The following is a 19,088-nucleotide window of genomic DNA, read 5'->3' as shown; positions in this document are numbered from 1 at the left end:
TTAGTCAATTATGCTTTGTTGAACAAAGCTAGTGCTATGTGGATTAGGATTAACCCCCTGTGCAAATCAAGCTATCTTGCGAGATTTGCCTAATCCTTGTAATTGACGTTTAGAATGAATGAATTTGCTTTCAAAAAAAAAAAAGTACTATTTAAATAAATTTTGAAATTTCAAAATTTTCATTATTATTTTAAACATATTCTTACCTTTCTGAATTTAAAAATAAAAATGATCTAAATAATTATTCACAAACAAATCTTACTTAAACTTTTTTCAACATTTTAAATCAAACTTACCTTAATGCATGAATTGTTTAATAAAAAATAAAATTCAAATGAATTTTTTTATTATCAAAATAATAGGTAGCCTTGAACTCTATAAATTAAAATAGTGATTAATTAAGAGATGTGAAATTGTCACTATCTAGTAAAACTAACATGGTGTGTATATCAAACAATAGATTAAATATATATTTATGTAATTTTCTATATTATTTTAGTTGGACAAGTTGAATTATATTAATCCATACTTAATGAATATTTTAGTCCAGCTAGCAAATTTGGACTTGTTAAGTACAATGAGCAATATAAAAAGGAAAAAAAAAATTATTAATTGATACATTTTTTCGATCCAAATTTTTTGTCATTTTTTTCCTGGCCAAACTATAAGAATAACTTAGTATTTTGAATCATCAAAGTTCATATTAAGCTCATTCATCATGGCCAAATATGATAGAGAAATCGAGCTCAAATCTTTCGACGAAACTAAAGCTGGTGTTAAAGGACTTGTTGATGCCGGAATCACTAAGATTCCTAGTATTTTTCATTATCAAAAGTCTTCTGATGATCATGATCATTATGTCAAGAACACGATTAGTGTTTCATCAAGAGAAACTGTACCAAGTATTCCAGTTATAGACCTTAAAGGTCTTGACAACGACGATGTTGATCAAGAGCGAACGAAAATCGTCCAAATGATAGGAGAAGCTGCAGAGACATGGGGTTTCTTCCAAATTATCAATCATGGAATTCCTCAAAGTGTTTTAGAGGAAATGAAAGAAGGTGTTCGACGATTTTTCGAGCAAGAAAATGAGGTGAAGAAAGAGCTTTATACTCGAGATTACTCGAAGCCAGTGTACTACAATAGCAACTTTGATCTTTATAGTAGTGTTTCAACCAATTGGAGGGATACTTTTATTTGTAATATGGCTCCTAATCCCCCAAAACTACAAGACTTGCCCATAGTATGCAGGTATTTTTTTTTCTTTCTAGAAATTTAAATATAGTATTTTTCTTTATAAAAAATAACTTGTTTGCAGTTTATTTATGCGAAAATTTATGTGGTTTTTATGTTTTTCTTTTATTTATTTTTTAAAAAAATACATGTTAGTGTGTATTTGATCGATGTTTGTTGCATGTGTCTAGCTTCTTACCAATATTTAGTAGAGAAGAAAAATGAGAGAAAAAATATGATAGAGAAAAGTGAAAAAAAGAAAAAAAAATAGTGTTTGGTAAGAAAGAAAATGAAAGAAAAAATAGTGGGTCCATAAAAAGTTAAAAACTTTTCTCCTCGAATTTGAAGAGAAAAATTTTACATTTAAAGTAGTGTCAATGTGAAATACCGATTTATTTTTACATAAAAAAATTATACTAATAATTTAAAGTTTTTGATTTACGTGTTTTTATATATTACATAATGTATAATTTGGGACTCGAATGCAGGACATTCAACACACACACCTTCTTATAGCCACTTGAATTTTATAATTATTACTCAAATTTTTTTCATTCCCATTCCAAACTAAGAAATATTTATTTTTTTATTCTTTCCTTCTAATTTTTTTTATCTCTCTTTTATTTTATTTCGTAATTTAAATTACCAAATATTATTTTTGCCACAATAGCCAAACATAAATTAGAGAGTTCTATCTATTCTTACAAATTTGGTTTTATATTAGATCATCATGTCACATAAATGATAAATGAGTTTTTATTTATTTATTTATTTTTTTCCTTTAAGTGAAATACTAATGGAGTACTCAAAGCAAGTAATGAAAGTGGGAATTTTGTTGTTGGAGTTGATATCCGAGGCTCTAGGGTTGAATCCAAATCACTTGTACGACATAGATTGCGCAGAAGGATTGTCTGTTTTATGTCATTACTATCCACCATGCCCGCAACCAGAACTAACTATGGGAGTAACCGAGCATGCTGACGTTGACTTTCTCACTATACTTCTTCAAGATCAAATTGGCGGTCTTCAAATTTTAAACAATAATCAATGGATTGATGTATTGCCTCGGCTAGATGCCCTAGTAGTCAACATTGGAGATCTTCTACAGGCAAGTATTTGTGTTATTGTACTTCACTACAAAAAACTGTTACTTTTGGTGATAACTGTTTAGTCACAACATAATTTTTTTGTGACTAAATGTGATTTTTAGTCACAAAAAAATCTTACTTGTGACTAAAGCATAGTATTTAGATAGAAGTTGTCACTAATTTAGTTTTAGTCACAACAAATTATAATTTTTGTGACTAATACTTTTAGCCACGGACCTTTTAGTCACAACATATTGGAATGTTGGTTTATAATTAGTCACAACTTTTTCACTTTTAGTTACAAATTTTATTGTGACTAAAAGTAAGATTTTTTGGAGTGTAATTTATAAACCACTAATTTCTATTAGTTTCTCTAACAAAGAGTTTGTCTAATCATGATATAAATATGTATAGGAAATTTTGTAGTAGGGGCATCGTTTTGGAACATCGTGTTAATTTTAAAAAAATTTAAAAAATTTACAATACTGAAAATAGAGTTTAAATAATTAATTTACAATTGCCTGTTTTGAGCTCTATTTTTTATGCTGTAAATTATTCAAAATTTCTCATAAATGAGTAGAATATTTGTTATAGCCACAAACTAAGTCATCTTTTAAAAAAAGTAGTTATATTTCATGTATGTATATCTAATTACCTACATAATACATTTTATTTCTTCAGCTTATATCCAATGATAGATTCAAAAGTGTTGTGCATAGAGTTGTGTCAAGCCATGTTGGTCCTAGAATTTCTATAGCAAGCTTCTTCAGCACTGGTATGATTCCAACCTCAAAACTTTATGGTCCCATCAAAGAGTTACTATCAGAAAACAATCCTCCAATTTACAAGGAAACTACAGTCATTGAATGTGTTGGTTGTTTGAATGCGAAAGGCCTCGGCGGCAAGGTTTCGGTCTTGGATCATTTTAAGCTTGACAAAACACAGAAATGATGAACAAGCAAGAGTGAATGTATCACTGTTGTTTGGATATTGAGCAAAATAGACTAATTAATAAGTTTTACAGTACTATAGTTTGTCCTATATATTGTGACCTTTTAATTAATTAATAATTTTCTTATTATCTTATTTTAAATTTTGTATTTTGTAAAATTAATCTATTAAAACTTTTGTTTTGTTAAATAATAAATTAGATCTTGTATTTTCAAAAAGGATATTGACGACAATACTATTTGAACTGTACAATTTGTGACAGACAAATCGATTTTTTGGTAGTAAAACTCTCAAAACTACCATTCTACTTTGGTTTTTACTTTTCCATTGATACTATTCTGTCAAGTATTAAGTGGACTGCCTAATTCACAACAAAAAATTGTTACTTTTGGTGACAATTTTTTAGTCAAAAAAATAATTTTTTTGTAACTAATTAATGTGATTTTTAATCACAACAAAATGTTACTTAAATTAAAACATAGTATTTAGTTACAAGTTGTCACTAATTTAGTTTTAGTCACAATATGACTACAAATACATTTAATTACAATAAAATGATAAATTATAATTTTTGTGACTAATACATTTTAGCCACAGATTTTTTAGTCACAGTAAGAATAATAATTTATAGTTAATCATAATTTAATATTTTACTATATTAATTATTAAAATATTTTAAAATTATAAAAATAAATCAATAATTAAATAAATAAAAGACTATTGAAATCATCTCAAAAGATAACTTTCATTACTAAACATTGAAGCAAGAGCTTCTAAAATTCTGTGCCTTAGCATATAATAATAATATGCAGATAATATTGACAACTCTATGATTTTGTTCAAATTCCATACAAATAATAATAATAATAAAAAAAAAACTTTCTAAGATTTTGGTCAAAACTTTTTGTCATTCATTTTTACCCCACAAAGTTGACCAAAGTGATAACATGTCTAGTGTAACATCTAGTTATAAATAGGGCAACTAACTTTGATCAAATTAATAAATTCACATAAGTTTTGATCAAAAATCAAGAAATAAGAAAAATCATGGCTGAATATGATGGAACATCTGAACTAAAGGCTTTCGACGAAACTAAAACAGGCGTTAAAGGACTTGTTGATGCCGGCATTACTCAAGTTCCTCGTATTTTTCATCATCAGAAGTTTGATGATCATCGTTACACCAAGAATAGTACTACTTCATTGAGTACTATTCCGATCATAGACCTTAAAGATCTTGAAAAAGGCGATGTTACGCGAAAAGTGATAGTTGAAAAAGTTGGCCAAGCTTCAGAAACATGGGGCTTCTTCCAAATTATTAATCATGGAATTGGTGAAAGTGTTTTGGAGGAGATGAAAGAAGGTGTTCGACGATTTTTCGAGCAAGAAGATGAGGTGAAGAAAGAGCTTTATGCTCGAGATTACTCAAAGCCATTGTCCTATAATAGCAATTTTGATCTTTATAGTGGTGTTTCAACCAATTGGAGGGATACCTTTACTTGTCATATTGGTCCTAACCCTCCAAAATTAGAGGACTTGCCCATAGTATTCAGGTAATATTTAAAGGAATTTTTTTTATATATAAGTAGGTATATCAATACATTTTCTTTATACTATTGATATTTATGTAATATATGTAAAATTTGAAAAATTTAGAATAATTTAAAATATCAAAAATAAATCTTAAATAGTCTGTTGTACAAGTTTCTTTAATTTTATACTTGCACACGTATAAAATAGACAATTTGAATCATACTTTTATAAGTGTAAATTACTTTAAATTTTTCAAAATTTTACAGGATATTTTTCAAGATTATAACTATTCAAATATTAATAACATGAATGAGGTGTTTAATTACAATCTCTCACTTTTTTCAACATTGTGTGTTTACATATATTTTATGAGAATTGCAGGCAAATACTTGTGGAGTACTCAAAGCAAGTAATGAAAGTGGGAATTTTGTTGTTAGAGCTATTTTCTGAGGCTCTCGGGTTGAATCCAAATCACTTGTATAACATAGATTGCGCGGAAGGATTAATCGTTTTAGGCCATTATTATCCGCCATGTCCACAACCAGAACTAACTATAGGTGCAACATCCCATTGTGACAACTCTTTTTTCACTGTACTTCTTCAAGATCAAATCGGCGGTCTCCAAGTTCTAAATAACGATCAATGGATTGATGTTTCCCCTCAACAAGGCGCTCTAGTGATCAATGTTGGTGATCTTCTACAGGTAATATAAATATTAATGTTACTATACTTTGGATACTTGGCTTTGAAGAAATTTTTTGATGGTTTAATAATGTTTTTTTTTTTCAGCTCATATCAAATGATAAATTCAAAAGTGTTGTGCATAGAGTTATGTCAAGCCATGTTGGACCTAGAGTATCTATGGCGAGCTTCTTCACCGGTATGAATCCAATCTCGAAATTGTATGGACCCATTAAAGAGTTACTATCAGAAAACAATCCTCCAATTTACAAGGAAACTACTGTGACTGATTATTGCGCTTATTATAATGCGAAAGGACTTGGGGGAAAGACTTCGGCTTTGGAACATTTCAAGCTTGACAAAGCTGAGAAATGATGAAGAAAGGGTGAAAGTGAAGATTATAGTGTTATAATATTAACATCTAGACGAAATAATTATGGTATGTTTGATACCATATATATAACGGAAATAAAATTGTAACACTTTTTAATTTATAGTTTTGATTGTACAAAATTAGCAGATGCATGATTATTTTATACTTCTATTATAGAGATATTTGCAACATAAGTACTAAAAATTTTGAGTTTATTATTGACATAATTCTAATATTTTTTTTTAACGACATAAGTACCTAATATTAGTAGAACTGTAATTTTCATCTAGTTTCGCCATTAAACTCTGTTGCTGTCTTAATAAGCAAGAGACACATTGTGAAAATTAGAGTTACGTAAGTATACGAGATCACTTTTATAGTTTATTACATGTAGTAAGACCGATATCATTTCCACGGAGACTAATTATTAAGTACCAATAGCCTATTTTATCTTTTATTTATAGCAATCTAAAGTAGAAATTGTTGAAAATAATAAATAGCAAAATTTAATGAAGAACAACAAGAACAATGTACCCTTTTTGATTAATCTTTTTGGCATTTATGAATTTGAGCAATTTCTAGAAACTATAAACCATATAATCTTAAGATTCTCCGAACACAAATTTATTGTCCTTCATTTATGCACCTAAATAATAAAATTTATTCAATTTAAAGAGATGTGGAAAGAGATACGAGAAGAATTTTATCAAATTTTTAGTAGTTTTCTTTATTTATATCTATTTTTTCCATGTTTTTATTCAAAAAAAAAAATTTGTTTCCATGTTTAAGTTGCTTTTATATTGTAGTACTATGATTTTTATGTTATTTTTAGTATTAATTTTAGATTAAGTTTAGTAAATTTTAAGTGGCTAATTAGTAATTTTTCCCCTGAATTTTGATATGTACCAAATCGTGCCCCCTGAACTTTTTTGGCTGTTAAAAATTCCCCCCGAACTATTGAGATTGTTAAATTTAAGGGCTTTTGTCTAATTTCATTCAATTTTTATGTTTTCAGTGATTGTTTATGTACTAAAACATGCTCCCTAGACTTTGATATCTACCAAATCATGCCCCTCAAACTTTGATATGTACTAAATCATGCCCCCTGAACTTTCATCCATGTCATAATTGTTTTACTAAAATTAGACAAAAGTCCTTAAATTTAACAATCTCAATATATCATTTTCAATATTTGATTTGGAGAGCCATTTAACTTTGAATACTAACAAGTGTAAGAATAAGAAAAAAAACTTGTTGAAACTAACCCTAAAAATCATTTTCAATATTTGATTTGGAGAGCCATTTAACTAAATTTAATGTAAAACTAATCTTCATATTTATGTTTTAGTAGTATGAATTTATTTTGATTAATGTTGTATCTAATTATTTTTAGTTTATATATTTTAATCAATTAATAAGAAAGTCTTACTCTTTACTCTTTAAGAGTAGTTAAATTTATTAGGAAGATAAGATGCTTTATTTAAAATTTGAAATATGTTGTTATATTTTTTCTATTCTATTTAATAATAGGTAATAGTTTCTATTTTTTAATAATGTTCTTAAACCTTTCACAATGAGTAAGGAATATACTATTAAAATAATCTCAAATATGGACAATATCATTAATAACATCACTTTGAAACTTCTCTATTTAATATATAGTTTTAATCATCACTTTGAAACTTCTCTATTTAAAACATTGTATAACAACTGTCTTATAAAATGTTAAGAACATCTTACTAATTGTTAATGGAGCCTTAAAACCATGGGAAAATATTACTAGAATGAGCACTAAGTAATTGTTGACAAAGTCAAAATGTGGGGTCATTTCAAGTTTTAGATCTACATTTATTCATTATGACAAATTATTATTCTTTGTTTGATTCTTAATCTTATCTTCATTTTCTATTCAGCACAACAAAGTTGACCATTAAGGCTTTCTAGTTAAATTTGATTAATGCTTAAAATGTGACCAAAAATTAATGAAGATGATAAAGATAGTGATGTGACATAAAAGTTTAAGTATTCCAAACAAAGTTGTTGGTATCAAAGCTCAATTGGGATCAAGAAAAGAAAAAATGGTGATAACAAGCTCATCAAATTCAGCTAAATATGATAGAGCAAGTGAAGTTAAAGCTTTTGATGAGACTAAAAATGGAGTGAAAGGGCTTGTTGATGCCAAGATTACTCAAATTCCTCGCTTTTTTCACAAGTCAATATGCGATGATAGTCCTATTTTAAGAGAATCCCAATTCAGTATTCCAATTATAGACCTCAAAAATCTCAATGGAAATTCATTTGAGAGAAGAGTAGAGGTTGTTGATAAGGTGAGAAAAGCTTGTGAAAATGGAGGGTTCTTTCAAATTATCAACCATAGCATTTCGGAAAGTGTTATGAAAGAAATGAAAGATGGTGTTAGAAGATTTTTTGAGCAAGAGAGTGAGGTGAAGAAAGCTTTTTATACAAGAGATTTGAGTAAGCCATTTGTGTATAATTGCAATAATAGTTTGTATTCTTCTCCATCTGTTGATTGGAGGGATACCTTTACTTATAGAATGGCTCCTAATACCCCAAATCCAGAAGATTTGCCTCTTGTATGCAGGTAAACATGTCTTATATATATTCTTGTAAATATCTGATCTTAATTTTATGTATTTGTAATGTGTAAATAACATAGTATAATATTGTGAAAATAAGGTAAAAATAATAGGGATAATTTCACAAATGCACAAAAACAACAAAAATACGGTTTCACGGAATTTTAAACATTTTTACGATTTTTTTTATTTTATTTACATAAAATACGGTCTTTTATGTTGAAATTTTGTTCATTTGTTGTTAATTTTTTGTTATCTATATGTTATTTTTTGTTGTTATTTTCATGTTACTTTTATGTTGTTTTTTTGTTGATTTTATGTTGTTTTCGTGTTATTTTTTGAAAAACCGTAAAAATGTAAAAAAAAAAAAACATTCTTTAAACGTAAAAATGTAAATATTTTACAAAAAATAGTTCTTATGTAATTATTCCAAAATAATATTTGTATTTTCGTTAAAAAAAAAAAAAAAAAAACTCCAAATCCATAAAAATATTGAAGAATTGTAGATTCTTATTTTTTAGGGGTTTTTAGAAAAATACTGAATTTTGGACAAAAGTTTATAATTGTATTGTCATACAGATTTTTTTTTACAAAAATACTATTTTTTTATAAAATAATTGTAAAATAAAAAAAAATAAATAAAATAACTAAAACAACACTGAAACAATTAAAAAATAACTATGAAACAACTGTGAAAACTTAACAGAATGCATAATATAAAATTTACACAGTATTTTAAAAAAAAAATCCGCCCCACAGTAAAAAAAATAAAAAAATTAGAAATTTTAGTATATGGTGTAAAAACTTTTTTTTTTAATATTTTTTATTTTTATTGGGTATTTATGAAAAAAAAATCCTATTTTGTTTTGGTGTTCATATAAATTTTTGTATGAACTATTCAAAAGCATATATAATTTAAATATAAATAATTCAGTGTTAGTTTGGTTCATCATATGCATATATTCATAACATGTTAGAAATAATCACAGCCTTTTGAGTAACATTTTTTACTCTATTTTTTCAATTTTGAAGAGACATACTTGTGGAGTACTCGAAACAAGTAATGAAAGTAGGAATTTTTCTATTCGAGTTAATCTCTGAGGCTCTCGGGTTGAATCAAAATCACTTCAACAACATAGATTGCGCAGAGGGTCAACTACTTTTTTGTCATTACTATCCACCATGTCCGCAACCAGAACTAACTATGGGAGCAACCAAACATGCCGATATGGACTTCCTCACCGTTTTGCTTCAAGATGACATTGGTGGTCTCCAAGTTCTCATTGACAATAAATGGATCGATGTTCCACCTCAACCCGGAGCTCTAGTAGTAAACATTGGAGATCTTCTTCAGGTAATTTTACCTATTTAAGAATCTTATATAGAAGAGTTTATTCAATGTAGTTTTGTACTAATTATATACAATATTTGTTTTTTGGTTGTTGTTTAGCTTATAACGAATGATAGATTCAAAAGTGTTGAGCACAGAGTTTTGGCGAGCCATGTCGGTCCTAGAATATCTATAGCGAGCTTTTTTTGCACCGGTGTGATCCCAACCTCGAAAATTTATGGACCCATTAAGGAGTTGTTATCAGAAAATAACCCCCCAAAGTATAGAGAAACCACTGTGAAGGATTATATTGCTTATTTTGGTACAAAAGGCCTTGATGGGACTAGGCTCTTGGATCATTTCAAGCTCAATCAAAAACATAATGATGAAATTTTAGACTAAGTGTTGCAACTTTGCTTCTAGGCCAAAAAAAAACAAGAAATTCATAACAAAAAGTGTGGTACTCATCTCCTATTATATTGTTTATGAAATTAATGTGTGCTTTGATGATAATATATCATGCTCCTTGGACTATTTGATTGATAGTTATTAAAGTAATTAAGGGTCCGCTTGACACAATTTTTCAAGCAGTTAAAAGTTGAAAAAGCTGTGATAGAAAGTATTTGGTAAATAGTTCAAAAACATTTTATAGAAAAATTTATGTTGAAGATACAACTAAAAATTAAAACTGTTACAACTCAACTTTTTGTAAAAAAATAATTTAATTAAAGGGCTTTTTTCAGTTTTAACCAAAAAATGTAACAATATTACAAAAAAATACTTCAAGTTGGCCAAATAAACGAATATACAGTCCAAATAAAAAAAATTACACAAATACCACTTACACACACCTTCAACCCAGGATCCATGTTTCTTGGAACTATCGCGCAACCATCGCGCAATCACGCAACACAACCTAAACGAAAATTCAACCAGAAAGAGAACCACCATTCATTTCGGTGACTTAACCTGAGAAGATAACTAGAATTAATCAAAACATGAGTTGTTTCGAATTCATGAAAAAAATTGTAGAAAAACTACTACGAAACTAAAATTCAACCGGAAATCTAGTTTAATTTGCATAAAACTAATGTCCTGACTTCAATTTTCAGATCCATGAAAGGCATATCTCAGAAAGTTGAACTGGAGTTCCCAAACAATCCAACTCAAGTATAATCCGAAAAATATTACGTCAATACTATAGTAAAATATTTATCCTGGTATATTTTCGTTGTTTTCCAAATTTCTAATGGTGAATTTGTTCATATTAAATCATAAAGAGACATGTAGATAGAGTTATACGTACGTGGAAACACTGTTCTAGTTTTTAATGTTTCCCAACAGTTGCATTACAGTTGCATAAATATTTTGCTAACAGTTATTTCGTCTGATTGAAACTTTCGTCTGATGCATGCAACCTTCAGCCAACTACCCAGAAACTTTTGTCTGATTGAAATCTTCATCTGATGCAACCTTCGGCCAACTACCCAGCAACCACCCTGCAACTATCATCTGATTGAAACCTTCGTCTGATGCAACCACTGCGCAACCACCCTGCAACCATAGTCTGATTGTGTAAGTAATAGTGTAAGTGGTATTTTGGTAATTAAAATTACGTAAAAAGTATAAATATTGTCCGCACCTTATAGAGATATTTTTGTAAATAAAATGTCAGTTTATATTTATTTTTATGTAATAATTCCTTAATTAAAAGACTATAATAAATTTATTTGTAGTAAAAATATATATACTTATTTATTATATATTAAAAAATAAAATATTTAAAATAAATAATATTTAAATTTCTTATTTTTTATTTTGTCTTTAAAAATATTATATATTTTATATTTTTAATATTACTATTCTACATCAACCTAGAGTTTCTTTTATATTTAATTTTCTAAATTTTTTACATGTGATAAATATAATTTAAAAATATTATAATTTATTTTTATTAAATACATATAAATTTATACGTTTTTAGAAAATAATTAAAAATATATAAAAATAAAATTTTTATATAACTTAAGTTTTTATATATTGTGATTATAATTAACTAGATTATAAAATTATCATTATCATATATAAAAAAATCTTAACAAATCACAATACTTTAAAATTTATAATTTACCAAATACTCTACTTAGTTTTATTCTACAGTTTTGTTACAGGTACTTTTTCTCACAACACAGTTACAACTGCTTTTTTTTCACAGTACAGTTGTGCTAAACTGACCTTATTAAGACTAGATTTTTTTCGCTTCGAGCTTTGACTTCTACTAAATTATTTTTTTTGAACTTTTTTAGTTCGTTAAAAATTCTCTTTGAAATCATGCTCATTAAATAATTAAACTAAATTTATGAAAAGCTAAAATAATAACAAAAATATTTAAATAGACAAATCAATTTGTAGAAATAGTGATGTTCTATTTTTAAAATTTAAATAATGAAAAAAAAAAAATGAAACATAAAAAAAAATCATAGAATATGCTCAAATATTTTAGCATGGCATATGATAACCTAAACTTATAGCTTCATATATATTTATATACATATATTTATTAAAAAAAAATTCCTTTTTATCTGATTATTTTTATAAATAAAAGAAAAAACCTATTTTAAACTTTTAGACAAATAAAATTTGGAGAAAAAATAACTTATCTAGATTTACTTAAAATATTTTTACTTTTAAAAATCGTTTATAAATTTTTAAATTATAAAAAATATAGAAAATAGAATAATAAAAATAAAAATCTTAAAATAAATTTAATACATAAATATACAAATAATAATTAAAATGATTAATATTTATTAAATTATACAATAAATTTAATATAAGTATTTATTATAAAAACAAATTATTCCTTTTAAATTTAATATAAGTAATACAATAAATATATATATATAGACTGTCACCTAAATTCATTTTGTCCATTGTTTATATTTATATATATTATTTTGTTGTAATTTTGTTATTTTCATCACTACATGACATTTGCATTGAAGAAATAATAACTAATTAGAAGAATTTATCATTTATTGTTGTATTCATGACTAAAATAATGATTTGAATATTACTGTTTTGGAATCCACTTGCATATTGCTATGTTTGTTAACATCAATGGGATTTAACATATATGCATGTATTAATGTATTTGTCATTTTCAACCAAACAACCCCTTTGAATTATCCACACAAACATGTGATTGATTTTGTATATAGCTATAAAAGTCTACCATGTGTTGTATAGTAGTGGAAACTTTTGACAATAATAATAATAATTTCCAATCTTGTCACGTTTTAAAAGTTTGATCAACTTTTTCAATAAAAAATAATACAAAATTGATTTGTCTGCCTATAAGAGAAGTTGATATCTAGTTTGGGGTCTTATGATCAAATCCAAAATGGTGAAGACAAACTCAAATGAAGTTATCTCTTCTGAATATGATAGAGCAAGTGAGGTTAAAGCTTTTGATGAGTCCAAAATTGGAGTGAAAGGCCTTGTTGATGCCAAAATTACTCAAATTCCTCGTTTCTTTCACAAATCGATATCTGATGATATTCCTGTTTTAAGAGATGCCCAATTTAGTATTCCAGTTATAGACCTTGAAGGTCTTGATGGAGATCGAGTTAAGCGAAGAGAGATCGTTGATAGAGTAAAAGAAGCCTCAGAGAATGGAGGGTTCTTCCAAATTGTCAATCATAGCATTTCAGAAAGTGTTATGAAAGAAATGAAAGATGGTGTTAGAAGATTTTATGAGCAAGAAACAGAGGTAAAGAAAGCTTTTTATACAAGAGATTCCACTAAGCCAGTGGTTTATAACACCAACAATAGATTGTATACATCTCCATCTGCTGATTGGAGGGACACATTTCTTGTTCGAATGGCTCCTGACCCTCCTAAGCCAGAGGATTTGCCCCTTATATGCAGGTACACACACTTTTGAATATGTATTATTATTGCTTTTGAAACAAAACCAAATATTAAAATATGTCTTCTTTTTTTTTTCCTACTTGAAGAGACATACTTGTAGAGTACTCGAAGCAAGTAATGAAAGTAGGAACTTTGTTGTTCGAGTTGATCTCAGAAGCTCTTGGGTTGAATCCGAATCACTTACATGACATAAATTGCGATGAAGGATTAGTGTTACTATGTCATTACTATCCGCCATGTCCAGAGCCAGAACTAACTATGGGAGTAACCAAACATGTCGATATTGATTTTCTAACGGTGTTGCTCCAAGATGACATTGGTGGTCTGCAAGTTTTGAATAACAATCAATGGATTGATGTTTCACCTCACCCGGGAGCTTTAGTTGTAAACATTGGAGATCTACTTCAGGTAAATATTCTTAAGTAACTGAAGTAGTTTTTTCTAAATTTTATTTTTTTTATTTTACTTCAAACTTTTACATTATACCATATACACACGTACTATGAATAAAATATTATTAGAAGAATGAATAGTAAAAAGCCACTATAGCATTCTTTAAAGTTTGAACTAATAAAATAACTTATATGATTGAGTGCTATAGTGCTCTTAAGATAAACTTTTATTCATTATATTATTTAAATGGTAATAACTATATGGAGTCTGATTGCTCTTCCTCTTAGTTATGTAGAGTCTGATTGTTTAGCTTTGGTTTCTGCTTTTCAAAAACGCTCTTTCTTTTGTATTGAGCTAGATTTTTTTAGATTTTTTGTAATGAGCTAGTTTTTCAATTTTTTTGCTAGTTTGCTTTCCAGTTTTCCTGAGGCATCCCTATTCACGTCTGTTTCACATGAATTAGTTGTGCATATACTTAGGGTGGATGGTGAATTAGCTTTGATTTAGAATTTTTCATCTTTTCTTCTTTATTTGTATTAAACTCTAGTTCTTGTTAATAAAAGTTTAATTAAAAAAAAAAAAAAACTATATATGTACTAATACATAACAAGTTTTATTTTTTCTTTTTCATCATATATATATATATATACTAATTGTTTTTGTTTTTTGATCAGCTTATAACAAATGATAAATTGAAAAGTGTTGAGCATAGAGTATTGGCTAGTGATATGGGTCCAAGAGTATCTATTGCAGCCTTCTTCTGTACAGGTCTATTGTCAAACTCAAAATTGTATGGACCAATCAAAGAATTGTTATCACAAAATAATCCCCCAAAGTATAGAGAAACAACTGTGAAGGACTATATTGTTTATTCCACTAATAAAATAGGTCTTGATGGGAATAAACCCTCATATCATTTTAAGGTTGATCCCAAAATAGAATGATGAACATTATTAATTGTTACTTATTATTGTTACAAGTGTGTCACCAAATAAATTATAGCATATCAATAATAATATGGTCTTTTTTTGTTTTGTCATTATTGCCCCTTCATTGCTTATTAATTATTATTAAATATTTATTACAGCAGATTCATTAATTATTCAAATGATTTATGTTAATATGAAATTTTGAGTAAACAAGGTGTAATATTGATTGTTTGTCACGTAATTATATAATAATTGTGTAATTAGAGAAAATTAAGAGAATTTAATTACTTAACAAAAATAATTTTAATTATCAATATGATTTTTAATTGTCTTTTTTTATTTAATTTTCCAATTTCACTCAATCAAAGTTATTTGGAAATATCCCAATATATATATATATATATGATATTTGTATATTATATGCCACATGTAGTACTATTTTATACCAAAATCACTTTTCATTTCAGTTTTCCAATTTATATTCATCACCTCTAGACAATTTTTTTTTTCTATTTATGTTAAATATTATTAAAAGGTAAAATTATTTTAAATATTTTTTGCAAAATAATAGACATTATTACACGATGTATTTTATTGTGTAATTACCAACCTTCTAGCCAAACATGACAATATATATGAAGATGAGGAAGGGAAAAAAAGTGCTAAAAAAAGAATCCTAGGGTTTCTCTCTAGGGTTTCTCTCTAGGGTTTCCTATTCTCTGTTACCATGCATTTACATTTTCTTTGTGCTCCCTCTCTGGCCAGGGCTCACCGACCTATCCGTGCGGGCTCGGGTGTGGCCATGGTTGAGGGGAAGGGGTGTTGAGTTTGATATATAAGATGATTTTTAATGGTTATTATTTTACTTGTTTTCTTCATTGCTTTTATATATGGATCTAATAAGGGCTTGCTTGCAAGTTTCGTTTCTTCTTTATTTTGGCTCACCATCATTTGAGTACTGTCGTGCTTTGGTGGTTCATTTGGGAAGGTTATTAGATCTATCGATGTCATGGTCTCTATTGTGTGTCAGATCTGTGAGATTTTTTTTCTTTATAAAGAACTTCACAGCTTTCTGGAATTAGAAAAAACATATTAATTAGCCAACATATTCCTTCTATACCATATATCCTTCCTCACTTGAATAGCCAAATTGTTCACAGCCATCAACTCATCTCTTTTTACAACAATTTAAAATCATTAAAACTTAAAGTAAGAAAGTTGATTCAAAATAGAGAGGAAGATAGAAGATGATTTCCAATCAGGACCCTTCAAATGATCTGTCCTGGTTTCCCAAACATTACTCATCCTATCGATCGCCATCATAGCCATCCCACACCAATTATCTGTTAGGGTTTATTCATATATATATATACTAGTTGCAACAACACGTGCTACGCACGTGTAATCTTTTTGGAAGTAAATATATAATTTTTATTAATGTGCTAAATCAGTTAAAAGATAAGATTCTTCCTTAATAGCTTGTACTGCTACTAAGCAATCTGACTCCAACTCCACTTTCTGTCAAGGTAATTTTAATTTAGTATAGCATGCGTCATGTACAAATTAAATGTTTGTATAAAATATAACACAATTTTTATATTTCTCATTGAATACGATCTGAACATTTTATTAACTATATGCGATAAAATCTAACATAATTCATTTATATTTAACAATAGGATTAGTTCAAAGATAATCTTAAAAAAAAATACAATTTAATAGTGGTCCTAAAAAATCTTTAATAAACACTTATTTTCTCTTCTTAAAAAAAAGACCAAAAGAAAAAAAAAATAGAAGAATGTATACTATAAAAAGTAAAAAAAATAAAAATATTAAAATTATTTTTTTAATGTGAAATTATGTTATGTAATTCTTTACAAAAAGTAGAAAATTAAAAATATTAAAATTATTTTTTTAATGTGAAATTATAATATGTAATTCTTAGTAAATTATATAGGGTGATAAAGTTAAGGCTAAGTTTGCTAAAAAAAAACTCTAAATATTTATTTTTGCATACTATTATTCTTACAAATATGTATATATATATGCAACTATATTGAATAAAAAAAAACAATAAAACATGTTTTTACATATATTGAGTAAAATTTAGTTTTATTAATCAATTAAACTCAATCATTCACATATAAATGATAATTTAGTCCAAAAAAAAAAACAATATAATCACCACATATTTTGTATATGATTAACCTCAACATAATAAATTTAATATGTGGAAGCCCAAAACAAAATTGTCATAGTAGTTATTAATAAAAAATAAAAAAAAGCAATTAATCACCACATATTTTGTATATGATTAACCTCAACATAATAAATTAAAGGTGAGAAGTGAGGACTTTTTAGTAATTTAATATGTGGAAGCCCAAAACAATATTCTCACTTTTATAGTAGTTATAGATATATGAGGTTGTGACTTGTACATAATAGAGATTATATTTGACTTGGAGTGTAATTAAGCTATTTTTATCAAACATGTTATTTACTACAAAGACTTAATTCACATTATATGTTATTCGGTGGTATTGTATATAATAGAGATTATATTTGACTTGGAGTGTAATTAAGCTATTTTTATCAAACATGTTATTTACTACAAAGACTTAATTCACATCATAAACATGATCAATAGTAGATCAACATGAATCCTTAGTAATCATGAACTCATGTTCGTATTATTAATTTTTTTGATTCACTCGTTAAAGTTTTCCAGAAAAAATGATTCTTACAATTTTTATTAGGAATCTATAATAATATGGATGGCTGAAAAAATGATCTATAATTATTAATCCTGAAAAGTTGTGCACAAATTTAATAATTGGATCGAAATTATACTTATCAACCGTATTAAAGGATAAAGAAATAATTAGAAAGGTACTAAAGAATAATCTACGGTGGCAATTAACAGAAGATAATAAACGAAACAATACAGACCAAAATAAATGTAAAGTTTGAGAGGTTTAGTCCTCAAAAATTTAATTTAGGAAGGTTTAGAGTATCAAATAGCAAACTTTCGATAGTTATGCTGCTTATTACTTTTTTAATAATAATAATAATAATAAAGTGTACAATGTGTTAAGCCATGTTAAAATATGAGCATTGCTATTGGGCACCAGTGGTGCCTAGCACCTTCTAAATGTGTCGACTTGCAATTGGCTAGCGATACTCTATAAAAATTATTATATTAAACTATATGGGACCTGATACTTAATTGCACCAATAGCGATATTGACATGTAGGAGGGTGCTAGGCACCAGTGGTGTCCTTTAGCATTTCTCTTAAAATATATATACTCACTTTATTAGTATCCAATCTTGCTACGTTTCCTTAGTGAACCTTTTTCAATAAATACAAATCTTATTACCTTTCCAAGAAGTTGACCCAAATACATTAAGATAACAAGATAACGATCATTGAATAAAAATGAATAAAATCCTAACAACAATTCCAACTAAATCTTTAATAAGCTTAAATTATTAAAAGGTGTCACGAATATTGTGAAGTATATATCTTTATATATTAAAAGTGTCTATTTAACGATAATTCTTGGTTTAACGATTCTTGGTTTAACGATTACTGTTAACGTTAAACGTTAATAAATAAATAAACCCAATAATTAAACCAAAAAATTAAACAATCTTTTTCTAAATTAAAAAAATATCTTACCCACATATCTCTAACAAATCCTACCATTTTTGAAATTTTTTTACACGGCTAAATTCAAATTTTAAAAAATAAACCCAATAATTAAACCCAAAAAATTAAATAATATTTATGATTAACTTACATATCTCTCTAACAAACTACAATTTTGTTAACTTACATATTTATGATTACTGTTAACGTTAAAAATTAAATAATATTTATGATTAACTTACATATCTCTCTAACAAACTACAATTTTTGAAATTTTTTTACACTGCTTCATTCAAATTTCAAAAAATAAACCCAATAATTAAACCAAAAAATTAAGAATTTTTACAAAAGCCTCTCTCTCAATTTCACCTACTGAAACAGAATGCAATCATCAAT

The 19,088-nt window shown here is 27.1% G+C and overlaps 4 protein-coding genes across 4 annotated transcripts; all 4 read left to right on the top strand.

The window, feature by feature from the left end:
- The first annotated feature begins 602 nt into the window (after nucleotides 1-602).
- LOC133031050 (1-aminocyclopropane-1-carboxylate oxidase homolog 1-like) lies at nucleotides 603-3,316 on the top strand. The gene is made up of 3 exons (XM_061104273.1): nucleotides 603-1,251; nucleotides 2,020-2,341; nucleotides 3,003-3,316. The coding sequence occupies exons 1-3, from the start codon at nucleotides 719-721 to the stop codon at nucleotides 3,270-3,272; spliced, it is 1,125 nt and encodes a 374-aa protein (XP_060960256.1). The 5' UTR covers nucleotides 603-718; the 3' UTR covers nucleotides 3,273-3,316.
- Nucleotides 3,317-4,292: 976 nt separating this feature from the next.
- On the top strand, nucleotides 4,293-5,896 carry LOC133031051 (1-aminocyclopropane-1-carboxylate oxidase homolog 3-like). Its single transcript, XM_061104274.1, has 3 exons — nucleotides 4,293-4,825; nucleotides 5,187-5,508; nucleotides 5,595-5,896. Exons 1-3 carry the CDS (start codon nucleotides 4,320-4,322, stop codon nucleotides 5,859-5,861), a joined length of 1,095 nt encoding a protein of 364 aa, XP_060960257.1. The 5' UTR covers nucleotides 4,293-4,319; the 3' UTR covers nucleotides 5,862-5,896.
- Nucleotides 5,897-7,848: 1,952 nt separating this feature from the next.
- LOC115722326 (1-aminocyclopropane-1-carboxylate oxidase homolog 12) lies at nucleotides 7,849-10,296 on the top strand. Its single transcript, XM_030651518.2, has 3 exons — nucleotides 7,849-8,461; nucleotides 9,489-9,810; nucleotides 9,907-10,296. Exons 1-3 carry the CDS (start codon nucleotides 7,938-7,940, stop codon nucleotides 10,186-10,188), a joined length of 1,128 nt encoding a protein of 375 aa, XP_030507378.2. The 5' UTR covers nucleotides 7,849-7,937; the 3' UTR covers nucleotides 10,189-10,296.
- A 2,740-nt stretch (nucleotides 10,297-13,036) lies between these two features.
- Nucleotides 13,037-15,151, top strand: LOC115722328 (1-aminocyclopropane-1-carboxylate oxidase homolog 1). Its single transcript, XM_030651520.2, has 3 exons — nucleotides 13,037-13,716; nucleotides 13,806-14,127; nucleotides 14,787-15,151. Exons 1-3 carry the CDS (start codon nucleotides 13,175-13,177, stop codon nucleotides 15,054-15,056), a joined length of 1,134 nt encoding a protein of 377 aa, XP_030507380.2. The 5' UTR covers nucleotides 13,037-13,174; the 3' UTR covers nucleotides 15,057-15,151.
- The last annotated feature ends 3,937 nt before the right edge of the window (nucleotides 15,152-19,088 follow it).

This window comes from Cannabis sativa, chromosome 9 (genome assembly GCF_029168945.1).
Source record: "Cannabis sativa cultivar Pink pepper isolate KNU-18-1 chromosome 9, ASM2916894v1, whole genome shotgun sequence".
NCBI lineage: Eukaryota > Viridiplantae > Streptophyta > Magnoliopsida > Rosales > Cannabaceae > Cannabis > Cannabis sativa.
Note: the sequence above shows the minus strand (reverse complement) of the source record. Positions and strands in the feature narration are given on the sequence as shown.

What these genes read in the sequence shown, in the direction of transcription:
- LOC133031051 (XM_061104274.1), top strand. Translation starts at nt 4,320, where the DNA reads ATGGCTGAATATGATGGAACATCTGAACTAAAGGCTTTCGACGAAACT. An exon ending in GACTTGCCCATAGTATTCAG is followed by an intron (nt 4,826 to 5,186) that starts GTAATATTTAAA and finishes TGAGAATTGCAG; the next exon opens with GCAAATACTTGTGGAGTACT. An exon ending in ATGTTGGTGATCTTCTACAG is followed by an intron (nt 5,509 to 5,594) that starts GTAATATAAATA and finishes TTTTTTTTTCAG; the next exon opens with CTCATATCAAATGATAAATT.
- LOC133031050 (XM_061104273.1), top strand. Translation starts at nt 719, where the DNA reads ATGGCCAAATATGATAGAGAAATCGAGCTCAAATCTTTCGACGAAACT. An exon ending in GACTTGCCCATAGTATGCAG is followed by an intron (nt 1,252 to 2,019) that starts GTATTTTTTTTT and finishes TTTTCCTTTAAG; the next exon opens with TGAAATACTAATGGAGTACT. An exon ending in ACATTGGAGATCTTCTACAG is followed by an intron (nt 2,342 to 3,002) that starts GCAAGTATTTGT and finishes TTATTTCTTCAG; the next exon opens with CTTATATCCAATGATAGATT.
- LOC115722326 (XM_030651518.2), top strand. Translation starts at nt 7,938, where the DNA reads ATGGTGATAACAAGCTCATCAAATTCAGCTAAATATGATAGAGCAAGT. An exon ending in GATTTGCCTCTTGTATGCAG is followed by an intron (nt 8,462 to 9,488) that starts GTAAACATGTCT and finishes TCAATTTTGAAG; the next exon opens with AGACATACTTGTGGAGTACT. An exon ending in ACATTGGAGATCTTCTTCAG is followed by an intron (nt 9,811 to 9,906) that starts GTAATTTTACCT and finishes GTTGTTGTTTAG; the next exon opens with CTTATAACGAATGATAGATT.
- LOC115722328 (XM_030651520.2), top strand. Translation starts at nt 13,175, where the DNA reads ATGATCAAATCCAAAATGGTGAAGACAAACTCAAATGAAGTTATCTCT. An exon ending in GATTTGCCCCTTATATGCAG is followed by an intron (nt 13,717 to 13,805) that starts GTACACACACTT and finishes TCCTACTTGAAG; the next exon opens with AGACATACTTGTAGAGTACT. An exon ending in ACATTGGAGATCTACTTCAG is followed by an intron (nt 14,128 to 14,786) that starts GTAAATATTCTT and finishes TTTTTTGATCAG; the next exon opens with CTTATAACAAATGATAAATT.